We start from the raw sequence: 11,807 nt of genomic DNA, 5'->3' as shown, positions 1-11,807 counted from the left end.
TTTTTCCTCATGTACCTTTATAATATGGGCAAACAGTCATTTGAAGTGCTCCATAAAATCTACTATGGGTCAAGGAAATTGACTGAAAACCGGGCTTTCCCTTAGTGACCAAAGTACAGTAGAAAGCAATCATAATCTAACTCACCCAATCTCTAGTCAACACGTGTAGAAGAGCACGAATACATGCCCCGTATTTGACACCATCAAAAATGTAAGCAGTGAGAATGTAGTACGCTGAAAGTTTGGCACTTTTTAGATTAGCCTAATCTAATCTATAAATCGTTAAACTAAGAGGATAAGACTAAGAAGATCAAGTTACAATGACTTCAAATAGTTTATTTATATGTAGGACTCAAAAAACAATAGTTGAGACCCACCCCACCAACTCATCCCCCACTTCCCCCCCTGCCTCTTCCCAAGTCCCCTTCACTTTTTCTTATTCAAAGTGAGTTTCTTGAATAGTAAATTCATGTTCACTTGAATAACAAAAACTGTAACAACATGAATGTGAATGAATATTTTCCTTTCAGTATGATACTTGTGTTTTGGTATTTCACAGAACTCTTTTCACTGCATTTGGTATCATATAGTTGCTGTTGGTATTTTTGTGGTGATATATCAATGTTTTTTGCCGGACCGCTTAAACGGAGCCAGCCTAGAAGAGCGAATGTCTCTTACTGAGTGACTGACTGAGTGACTGACTGACTACCCCTTGTTAAATAGCATAGTGGTTAGAGACGCAGGCTCAGGAACAACAGGTCCATGTTTATCTCCCGTAACAGTCTAAATGCATTATGCCTGAGGTTCAGGACAGAAATCACTTCACTGGCTATAACCCTATGTAGCTGTGTAATAGGAAGCCTGAAATATTTGTTCAGGATAGACAAAATCCTGGCTACACGATTCTCTCGTCTTTTCACTTGACAAAAAAGTCAGTGATCGTCACCTATATTGATAGATACTGTATCAATGTCATTCACAAATGGCTAATTAGCTGTTGAAATGGCCAGTGGCAAAAGAGGATTTTTTCAGGATAGACGAATATTTTGTCGGCTACAACATTCAGTAGCTACCTTATGGGAAGCCTAAAATTAACCTGTTTACTGTTATATTGCAACTATTTCTGATGGATTTTCAAATCATGTCTTAGTATTTCTTCAGGATAGACAAACACTTTGCTGGCTACACGATTCTTTCGTCTTTTCACTTGATGAAAAATCAGTTATCGTCACCTATATTGATACACTAGTTATTGTATCAAAGTCATTCACACATGCCTAATAAGCTGTTAAAACAGCCAGTGGCAAAAGCCATACAGTTCATAGATGCTATTTGTGGTGGTGGTAAACTTAATAAGAAACTTTATTCAGTTTAGCACAATGCTTAATGGCGTCTTGCGACATTACTTGCTAATAAGCTTTTAAAACGACCAGTGGCAAAAGTCATACAGTTCATAGATACTATTTGTGGTGAAACGTTACACAGTTTAACACAATGCTTAATGGTGTCTAATGAAATATTCAAACTTGGTTAATGCGTAACAAAATTAAATAATGTCAAGAGGCTATACTGACACCTGGTAAATGTACAGCTCTGTGGCGTAGTGGTTCACGACACAGCCTTTCACGTGGGTGACCTGGGTTTGATTCTCAAGAGGGCAGCCACAATTAACACATTTTATTGCGGGCTGGCTGAAATAGGCTTGCCTGGTTTCTTGTTAAAACCTCAAAATCTTTTACCTACACAATCCATATTCACGTTTATTGTATTATTTTAACATGAAGCTAGAATACTTAGTTGAAACAACACTGGTTCTTCCCTCCACCATTTTTGCAAAAAGCTGAGTCATGGGCCTGGTGAAATATGACAACTCTAAAATTCATAGTAAGGACTGATTATCATTTTTAGTTTCAACTGACTTTTGAGGTCATAAAGTTAATATTGACATTGTTTAAAAATGTTGAAGTGATACAAGCTTTTATTGGGTATAACAGTTGAGTTAAGCCAACAAGGCATTTGAAAGTTAAACAATGCCTTCAGAAAGTATTCAGACCTCTTCACATTCAACCATTTTATTATCTAATAGAGTTTGTTTACAATTGATCAAGTCTATTTTTTGTCATATACTTTTTTTTATTAACAGAACAAAAATAAATATAGATTTACTCAACAATGAAATATTATTGACATTAGTAAAATGTATAGTTTGACCTATATTCATTTTTGGGTGAAATTCTGCCTAAAGAGTCACACAACAAATATTATTCACAAAATAAATGGGAAAATTGTTTGGACGCTGTGTGAAATGCAAATAAAAACAGAATGCAATGATGTGCAAATCATTTGATTAATCACAAATAAAGTTCAGCTGTTCTAATAGGATTTTCCTGACATTTTCTTAGTTGCATCTCAGAGCAAAAGCCATGGTCCGCTGAAAGCTTCCAAAGCATCAGAGGGATCTCATTGTTGAAAATATCAGTCAGGAGAAGGGTACAAAATAATTTCCAAAGCATTAGATATACCATGGAACACAGTGAAGACAGTCATCATCAAGTGGAGAAAATGTGTCACAACAGAGACATTTCCAAGAACTGGATGTCCCTCCAAAATGTATGAAAAGATGAGAAGAAAACTGGTCAGGGAGGCTTCCAAGAGGCCTACAGCAACATTAAAGGAACTGCAGGAATTTCTGGCATGTAATGCCTGTGTGCTACATGTGACAAAAAGCTCCCGTATTGTTCATATGAATGGGCTATGGGGTAGGGTGGCAAGACTGAAGCCTTTTCTTACAAAAGACCCAGCTGAAGTTTGCAAAAACAAACATCAAGTCCCCCAAAAGCACAAAATGTGTTATGGTCTGATGAAACTGAGTTTGAACTTTTTGGCCATAATTCAAAAAGGTATGTTTTGTGCAAAAACAACACTGCACATCACACAAAGTACACCATACCCACAGTGAAGCATGGTGGTGTCTGCATCATGCTTTGGGGCTGTTTTTCTCCAGCTGGAACTGGGGCCTTTGGGTGGAGGGAATTAGGAACAGTTACAAATACCAGGCAATTTTGGCACAAAACTTTCAGGCGTCCGTTAGAAAGCTGAAGATGAAGAGGAAGTTCACCTTTCAGCATGACAACGACCCAAAACAAACATACAAATCCACAAAAGCATGGCTTCACCAGCAGAAGTTTCTTCCTTGCATGGTAGAGTTTTAACTCACATTTGTGGATGTAGCGACGTATTGTGTATTGCATACAGAGATTTCTTCGGATTCTTTGAATCTTTAATGATATTTATCGTAGATGATGAGATCCCCAATCTCTTTGCAATTTTACGTTGAGAAACGTAATTCTTAAATTGTTGCACTATTTGCCTGCGCAGTCTTTCACAAACTGGTGAACCCCTCTCCATCCTCACTTCTGACAGACCCATCCGCTCTGGAATGATCTTTTAATTCCCAATCATGCAACTGACCTATTGCCAATTGATTTAATTAGTTGTGTGATATTTCACCAGGTTTAGTTTTTTTGGGATTAAACTAGTTTTTTGTTGCCACTGTCCCAACTTTTTTGAAACATGTTTCTGACATCAAACATTTGATATGTTTTCTTTGTACTATTTTCTATTTAATTTAAGGTTTAAAGGATTTGCACATCACTGCATTCAGTTTTTCTTTACATTTTACACAGTGTCCCAACTTTTTGGTTTGCCATTATGAAGTATTGTGTGTAGATTAGTGGCAAAAATAATCACTGATTAGGTCTATAAGAGAAAGTGTTGAGGAAGTGATGGAGCCTGAATACTTTACAAAGGCACTAAGTTCTTCAAGAATCAAAGGGATATATCAATTGGACTTGCAGAATTGGAGATATAGTATATCACAAGAAGTCCAAAAACATCTGTATTAACTTAGAATTTAAAGTCTTTGGGAAATAAAGTTCTTTGAAATGCCTGTCTTCTTTAGTTCTACCCTCCTACCCCAATCTCTCTAAAATCTAACTACTAAACTTACACAATCATTCCAATAATCATTACATTTTACTGTGACCAATGTTAACAGTACACTGTCTACAAACAACGGACCAAGTGGCCCTAAATGATTACTCTATTAAAAGCAGATTTACCAGGTACTTGGCTGTCAATGTGTCGTAATGATGTCATTTCATCCAGCTTAGCCGGCTAGGGAATGGCGTTTTATGCCGAAACCTCTGAAATCAGATGGTTTTCACTTATCACTGCCACACCTCTCTTTTCATTCCTCCATCTTGGGGTATGTCTAGACACCATTCAACATATGGATGAGAGCAGGCATATTGCTGTTTACCACAATGGCCGCTTCTTCAAGGTGTGGATGTTCTATGATGGACGCCTGCTGTTGCCACGGGAGATTGAGCAGCAGATAGAGAGGATCCTGGCCGATAAGAGTGAGCCCCAGAAAGGGGAAGAGCACCTGGCCGCGCTCACTGCCGGGGAGAGGTGAGTGGCACTGCTAACAGGAAGTGATGCCCCATAATGGGCTGCTACAAAAGATAAATGCAGACTCCTACGGGCCATTAATGTTGGCCTTATTTTTTGAAGTGCAGCATTATGACCACAAGTTGGAAGTCGTTTTACAAAAAAATATTGTAAAAAAAATACTTTACGTGAGTGTAGACCATTCTTCCATACAGAATCATACCAGAATCTTATTAGATATATTTTGTTTACACATGGACTGCCCTTTTTCGATTTTTCTGGTAATTTTCGATTTTCTGGTCAATTAAACATTGGTTTGTGGATTTTGATGTAATGTTATTGTCTTGCTAAAATATCCACTTGCAGTCAAGCACCAACCTCCATTTAAAGGCAGCGTAGTTTATGGCTAAATATCCTGGTACTTGGTAATGGTCATAATGCTGTTGTTCACAACAAGGGCCACAGGATTGTAATGAATCACATGTTTTCATGGTGTGTTCTATTTTTATGTCACCTGGTTTGGTGTTGAATGTCCTACCTAATACTGTTATGTGCCCTCTGCTCACTAGGGCACCATGGGCCAATACACGTGAAACCTTTTTCAAAGGTGGCAAGAACAAGCAGTCACTGGATGCCATTGAGAAGGCAGCCTTTTTTGTAACCCTTGATGAGTCAGAACAGAGATACCAGGATGATAACCCAGTCAAGTCTTTAGAGAACTATGCCAAGGCTCTCCTCCACGGAAAATGCTACGACAGGTTAGTGGCTGATTTGAGCTTGTTCCAACCAATGAAAGCCAAGAAGGTCAGTCTTCCAATGAGGAATGAGATAAATTGTCACATTGTGGTGCTTCTACAGTAAAGCCTGGTTACAAATCTGCCTCTGCAGGCTGGCCAACCCCTTCAGTAATTGTTATGACAAACAAGTTGCACAGGAGTTATCAAGACCACACAAGCAGACCTCAGACTTACCTAATTATTGTAACTCCTGTAAATTGCTATGGATAAGAGTGTCTGCTAAATTAGTAAGATGTAAAATCTCGATTGCCATTCAGCAATTGGCCAAAAAACATTTAAAGGGGATTTTAACCATAGTTAAGTTATACTAATAACTAATGTAAGAAAAGGTATATTTGTTTGAATAAAGTACAACATCTCCTCAACATGATTGAATTTCAACGATCAAATTAACATTTTGCAGTAGAACCAACTTCCCCTGTATTTGTCCATTCATAAAATACCACATTTTCCAACATTCATAGCGAAATTAGATTCCACCTCCCTAACAAAATGATGATCAAAGAATATTAGACAAACTATATTGTTTATAAAACAATTGTCATTTTTTAAACAGTTACGTTGATCATGCCCATGTTGTATTTTTTGCCTGGCTTACTAATTACAGAGTAATTACAAAGCTCTTTGGCATTTTGCTTGCCTGCTGCCAGTACAAGTAACTACAACAGATCTCACGGGTAATTATCATATCTGCATTCATCCCACCTATACCATGCCAACAAACAACAACATTAACACAGATTTACAATAACTTTTTCCAATAATTTATTTTTGACAATCAATTTCATGCTTTCTTAATTTTCCATAGAATCTGGTCGTTAGTTCTATGAAGGACGGCACCTTTTGTTCTACTAAATGCCCAATAACTAGCAGATTTTTTTTTTAAATAATTTCATCCAGGCAGACAGATCTCTATCAAGTATGGTTAGGCTCCAATGCAGTTTTAATGAGAGTCATATACAGCTATACATTTTTACATAATGACTGCTAGCCACAGATCTTAGTAGTTACTGTAGCTTCTTAACCTACAGTACATGGTATCGGCACATGCTTGACATTGTCTGCAATGTTTGGGGACCCTTTTTTTCTTGACACACTACTTTTACAACCAGTGGCTGAACATCATGGAATGCATCTTTAAATAAATGTACCATTGATTCTTGAATACAATGTATAGATTCCTGGTGAGTTTATTCTATACCCCAGTACAGCTCAAAACATTTTCCTTTGTAAACTATTAATGTGTAGATAGACAATTTACTGTAGAGTCAAAACATTTTTAAAACAATGAAATGGAGGCCTAGGATGGTCCAGTGGTTTACTGCTGTTGCATGGGTTTGAAGTAGTTATTCAGCAAATCCTCTCCATCTCCTCTTTCTTTCCCCGCTGCCTCTATCAAATGAAGCAGACATTCCTGAAAATATCCTGTATATTTACAAAAAAGTCTGTAAAGTAATATTTAGTCCCACCATCCATAGATCTGATCAGCAGCAGTGGGAGTATTTTGTTTGAACATTTTCTCTTTTAATGTTGGTTACACTGCATATCTGAATATAGCTAATTTAACATGTTGCTGTGTTTCTCCAGGTGGTTCGACAAATCCTTTAACCTCATCGTCTTTAAGAATGGAACCATGGGCCTGAATGCTGAGCATGCTTGGGCCGATGCTCCAATCGTAGGCCATCTCTGGGAGGTATGTCCATATGCTTATTTGTGAATTAAGCATTTGTCCCTTGCTAGGGCATTGTGCATTATCTTCAATGAGTAGAGATCAATTACTAGCCTTCTCTCATCCGAAAGCTGTGTCAACTCTCCCCTCCGCCCCTCAGCAAGTGTTGGCCTTGGACCCTGTGAAATTGGGATACACTGAGGAAGGTCACTGCAAAGGGGAGCCCCACCCCAACCTGCCTGGACCCCAGAGATTGCAGTGGGACATTCCTGCTGAGGTGAGAGGCAAAGGCACAACTAAAAAGTTATATTTCAATCAGCTATTGCAGCAGGTAGCCTCGTGTTTAGATCATCTGAACATTTAGTGAAAGGTTGTCAGTATCCAAAAGATTTCTAGATTATATCCTGTAGCTGGCAGGATTATTCTGTTCTTGAGCAATGCAGATTACCCTAATTGTGCCCATGCTGGTGCTCTATTTTTATGCTTCATTGGACTGGAAAGTGGGGAGAGGTTTTTCTGAAAGACGAGTAGTGTTGAGTCTAACCCATACTGCAGCATTACAGACTGTGTGACCTTCCACCAGTTGACTGAAATGTGTATGTGTTTTTATGTGGCCCTCAGTGCCAGAGTGTGATTCAGAGCTCTTTGAAGGTGGCCCAGGCCCTGGCAGATGACGTGGAATGCCATGTCTTCCCCTTTAAGGACTTTGGCAAGGGCTTTATCAAAAAGTGTCGCACTAGCCCTGATGCTTTCATCCAGATTGCCCTGCAGCTTGCGCACTTCAGGGTAAGGGGATTTTAAAATGTATTCAAACAGATACTGTGATATCCTGACAGTTAGGCTGTTCTTCTACCCCTTTATCCATTATCCTGTGCTTGACATTCACTCTTGTCCATTTGTAGTGGAACAAATGTATTTAACTATTTATTAGATTTAACACAATATAGTTTTAACCTGAGTAGACTTTTTGTTGAAGCCTGTGATTAAACAAAGCAGGGCTGATCTTGTCAATGCCCCACTATAGTTAATTATTTATTTCTAATTTATTCCAACAGTGTCTTAATGCATCAAACAACTTGCAGCACTAAAACAATGTTGTTGGATAATACCAAATATATCTGACACAGTATTGCTATTTGAACTTTGTTGTGCTTTTATATGGTTGAAGTTGTATTGCTGGGGACCAGCAACTATTGTTTTCTTGAACTTTTCCTGAGCTAGCATACCCTGATTCAACTTATGAACTAATTATCTTTCCCTTGATTAGTCAAGTCAGGTGAGCTAGTTCAGAGCTACAACAAAAACGTGAAAGGAGTTTTGGCAACCGCTGGTGTAGTGACAGGGCCCTTGATGGGCATAAGTAATAGCCTCAATGTACAGCTGTGTCATTACGGCCAGGCATTAAAATCCTGGTCACAGCATACAGACAATGTCTGGGGGTCCCACCGAGGTGTAGTGGGATTTCACACTGGACAGCCTTTTCTCTGCACACTTTAGTGCCTACCTGCAGTTCATCTGGTACCTGCGAGCTCAATCATGGATTGTGTGATAAGAAACAGCATATTGGTGTGTGCATCAGAGGACACATCTCACATGCTAAGAGTTGCTCAAATGTAAGAGATGATAACTTGTGGGTCTGTTCTCTTTAGGACAAGGGCAAGTTCTGCCTAACATATGAGGCATCCATGACACGTCTCTACAGAGAGGGCCGCACAGAGACAGTGCGCTCTTGCACCATGGAGACATGCGCATTCGTCCGCTCCATGATCAGAGACGAGACGGTAAGGGTCAGAGTACACACCATCTCCTTAAGTGTCAGTCTTCATCTATTTTACTTCATAGTGGGGGCACATTTTTTTTAATAAAGGATGAATTCACTCAAAAAACTTGCTTAAATGTTAGTGCACAAGGCTGAATGATTGTCCTACTACTGCAGATCCTATCAAAACTCATTTCCGTATAGAAATATTACTTTTTGGGAATTGATACCTGTGCTACAGGATTGTTTAATCCTTAGATGAAACTGGTCAAATTGTGATCTAGCTCCTGTCTGTTATATTTACATTTTTGTCATATTAAACATTGCTAGTCCTCAACACGTCCTCAAGTACCCCCATCACTATAAATTTTTTCTGTGACTGCTTGGCCGTCTATGTCACCTCAAACTCTATCTGCCGCTAGAGAGAGGAGCGTAGGAGACTAGTGAAAGCAGCAGCAGACAAACACCAGAAATTGTACCGTGAGGCCATGACAGGGAAGGGCATAGACCGTCACCTTTTCTGCCTCTACGTCATCTCCAAGTATTTGGGAGTGGACTCTCCCTTCCTCCACGAGGTGAGTGAAAGCTACACCGGCACTGCAGTTTTCAGAAGCAAATAAATACAAATAAAATTGGCCCACTTGACTGAAAACCCAGTCTAGTTTGCGGGATGCAAATTAAAGAGACTTCTCCTTTGACCTTGGTTTTCAGTCAAGCCCACAAATTAGCCTTATGTTTAGAGTTTTAGCACACAACCTAAAGAAAACAATGCTCCTTTTGGTTGAAACTGCAGATGAAACTGTTGATTGTTCTGTGGACATTTTGCAGGTCTTATCGGAGCCTTGGAGGCTGTCCACCAGTCAGACTCCACTGCAGCAGACCGAACTGTTTGACCTGGCTAACCACCCTGAGCTTGTATCCTGTGGTGGAGGCTTTGGCCCGGTGAGTACTCTCCTCATTTTCAACACCTGAATCCTTTTAAACCTTGTCTATAAACAGTGCATAGCTTATTCAATTGCCGGTGACCCAGCATTTTGGGAGTCACAGGGTAGTGATTTGAGCTAGGGAGTTGGGTTATGATTATTATCTGTTTATCTAAGCCCTGTTTGGGATTGTTAAAGAGGACAATCTTATACCTGGGTTGAGTTCATTCAGGCACTCTCTGAAGAACAATTTTTTCTTCCAGCAGAAAACTCAAATGTGAGGCCAGCTAGTTTGGTATCTAATTAAAGAGACCTAATGTTGTCTCCTCTAGGTGGCTGATGATGGTTATGGTGTTTCCTATTTTGTCCTTGGCGAGGACTTCATCAACTTTCACATCTCGAGCAAACACTCCAGTCCAGAGACCGTATGTTTGCTTCTTTCACTCAGCCCTCTTTTGAATCTTTTTTCATGTTCCTTTTCTCCTCTTTTCTTTATCTTACACCATTATCTTCTCTCCCTCCCTCCCTCTCTCTCTCTCTCTCTCCTCCCTAAACCTTTGTTCTCTCTCTTTGGCTCTGTCTTATATGTGCTCTTCTCAGTCTCTCTTTCTGTGTTGTATAACTTTCTCCTCTCTTTCTCTCTCTCTGACTAATTCTGTATGCTTGCATGACAAGATTGAAATGTGACACATACTAACTACAGAAACAGCAACCAAAACAATAAGAATGTAAAATCACTCTCTTACTGCAGGACTCCCATCGCTTCATGGGTAACATAAAACAAGCCCTGCTGGAACTTAAGGATCTGTTTGAGGTTGAGAAGAAATCCATCAAGTGATGCATTGCTCCTTTGAAGGCAATATAATTGAGAAATTTTTAACAAAAGCATACTCTTCCTGAAGCAGATAAAACAATTAAAAAATATATTCTGTTAATTTCTATTATTAGAATCGATAATTAAATGGAAAAAGGTTTGTAATAATGAATATTTATGTCACATTTTGTTTGGTTTTATTATTGTGATGGGTTGTTATGGGGATTTGGATGGGATTGTGGTACATAAGTAGCGCATGAATCAAAAATGTTTCTCTGTGAGACTGTATGCACTGTGCCTTAGTGACTGACTAATGTAGAAATTAACTGATGGAGGACCATGAGTGAGAGTCAGGCAATGTTGCCCCTAGACACTGATCAAAGTTAAGTTTAGCATTTTGTTACTTTAATGATGTTAATATCCAAATAGGGGAAAGTGATCCTAGATTCTGTGACTGGAGAAAGGATTCCTCTCCTATGGCCTTTCTATCAAGTGTTCTTTTTTGTACAGCTTTTTTTCCCTTTTCTTTTAGCTGCTATGTTTTTACCACGTGATACAGTAGTTTATCCTGTTATGTTGTTGTTTCAGACTCAGGTTTTTAAACGTGGCCTAGTTTTAGTTTGCCGCAGCGCTACAGATTTGGCATGTTCAGTAATGTTTGGTACCAAGGCCTCCTCACCCCTAATCCACTCCCCTCCAATACTTTTCAGTGCCAGTGACATTTTACTACTACCACCCATACCCCCTAGGAACATCTCAAGGTCTGAAAAGACGTATGATACGGTTAAAGTGGTGATTATCTCTAGTTTTGAAGAACATCTGTCACATACAGTGGGGAGAACAAGTATTTGATACACTGCCAATTTTGCAGGTTTTCCCACTTACAAAGCATGTAGAGGTCTGTCATTTTTATCAGAGGTACTCTTCAACTGTGCGAGACAGAACCTAAAACAAAAATCCAGAAAATCACCTAGTATGATTTTTAAGTAATTAATTTGCATTTTATTGCATGACATAAGTATTTGATACATGAGAAAAGCAGAACTTAATATTTGGTACAGAAACCTTTGTTTGCAATTACAGAGATCATACGTTTCCTGTAGTTCTTGACCAGGTTTGCACACACTGCAGCAGGTCTGCATACAGACCTTCTCCAGATCCTTTAGGTTTCGGGTCTGTCGCTGGGCAATATGGACTTTCAGCTCCCTCCCAAGATTTTCTATTGGGTTCAGGTGTGGAGACTGGCTAGGCCACTCCAGGACCTTGAAATGCTTCTTACGGAGCCACTCCTTAGTTGCCCTGGCTGTGTGTTTGGGGTCGTTGTCATGCTGGAAAACCCAACCATGACCCATCTTCAATGCTCTTACTGAGGGAAGGAGGTTGTTGACCAAGA

General features: G+C 39.3%; 1 protein-coding gene across 2 annotated transcripts in view; it reads left to right on the top strand.

Moving 5' to 3' along the window:
• Window positions 1-11,307, top strand: part of cpt1ab (carnitine palmitoyltransferase 1Ab (liver)) — a 75,914-nt gene extending 64,607 nt beyond the window's left edge. For both annotated transcript variants that reach the window (XM_013139108.3, XM_020040452.2), the window contains exons 10-19: window positions 4,278-4,473; window positions 5,022-5,210; window positions 6,837-6,942; window positions 7,079-7,195; window positions 7,540-7,704; window positions 8,568-8,699; window positions 9,100-9,252; window positions 9,506-9,619; window positions 9,933-10,025; window positions 10,352-11,307. In XM_013139108.3, the coding sequence (XP_012994562.2) occupies window positions 4,278-4,473; window positions 5,022-5,210; window positions 6,837-6,942; window positions 7,079-7,195; window positions 7,540-7,704; window positions 8,568-8,699; window positions 9,100-9,252; window positions 9,506-9,619; window positions 9,933-10,025; window positions 10,352-10,438 (1,352 nt within the window). In that variant the 3' untranslated portion in view covers window positions 10,439-11,307. The remainder of the gene's footprint in view (window positions 1-4,277; window positions 4,474-5,021; window positions 5,211-6,836; window positions 6,943-7,078; window positions 7,196-7,539; window positions 7,705-8,567; window positions 8,700-9,099; window positions 9,253-9,505; window positions 9,620-9,932; window positions 10,026-10,351) is intronic.
• Window positions 11,308-11,807: the final 500 nt, after the last annotated feature.

The sequence above is a fragment of the Esox lucius genome, chromosome 19 (genome assembly GCF_011004845.1).
Source record: "Esox lucius isolate fEsoLuc1 chromosome 19, fEsoLuc1.pri, whole genome shotgun sequence".
In the NCBI taxonomy this organism is placed as follows: Eukaryota; Metazoa; Chordata; class Actinopteri; order Esociformes; family Esocidae; genus Esox; species Esox lucius.
The sequence above is the reverse complement of the archived record's forward strand: the minus strand, read 5'-3'. Positions and strand labels throughout refer to the sequence as shown.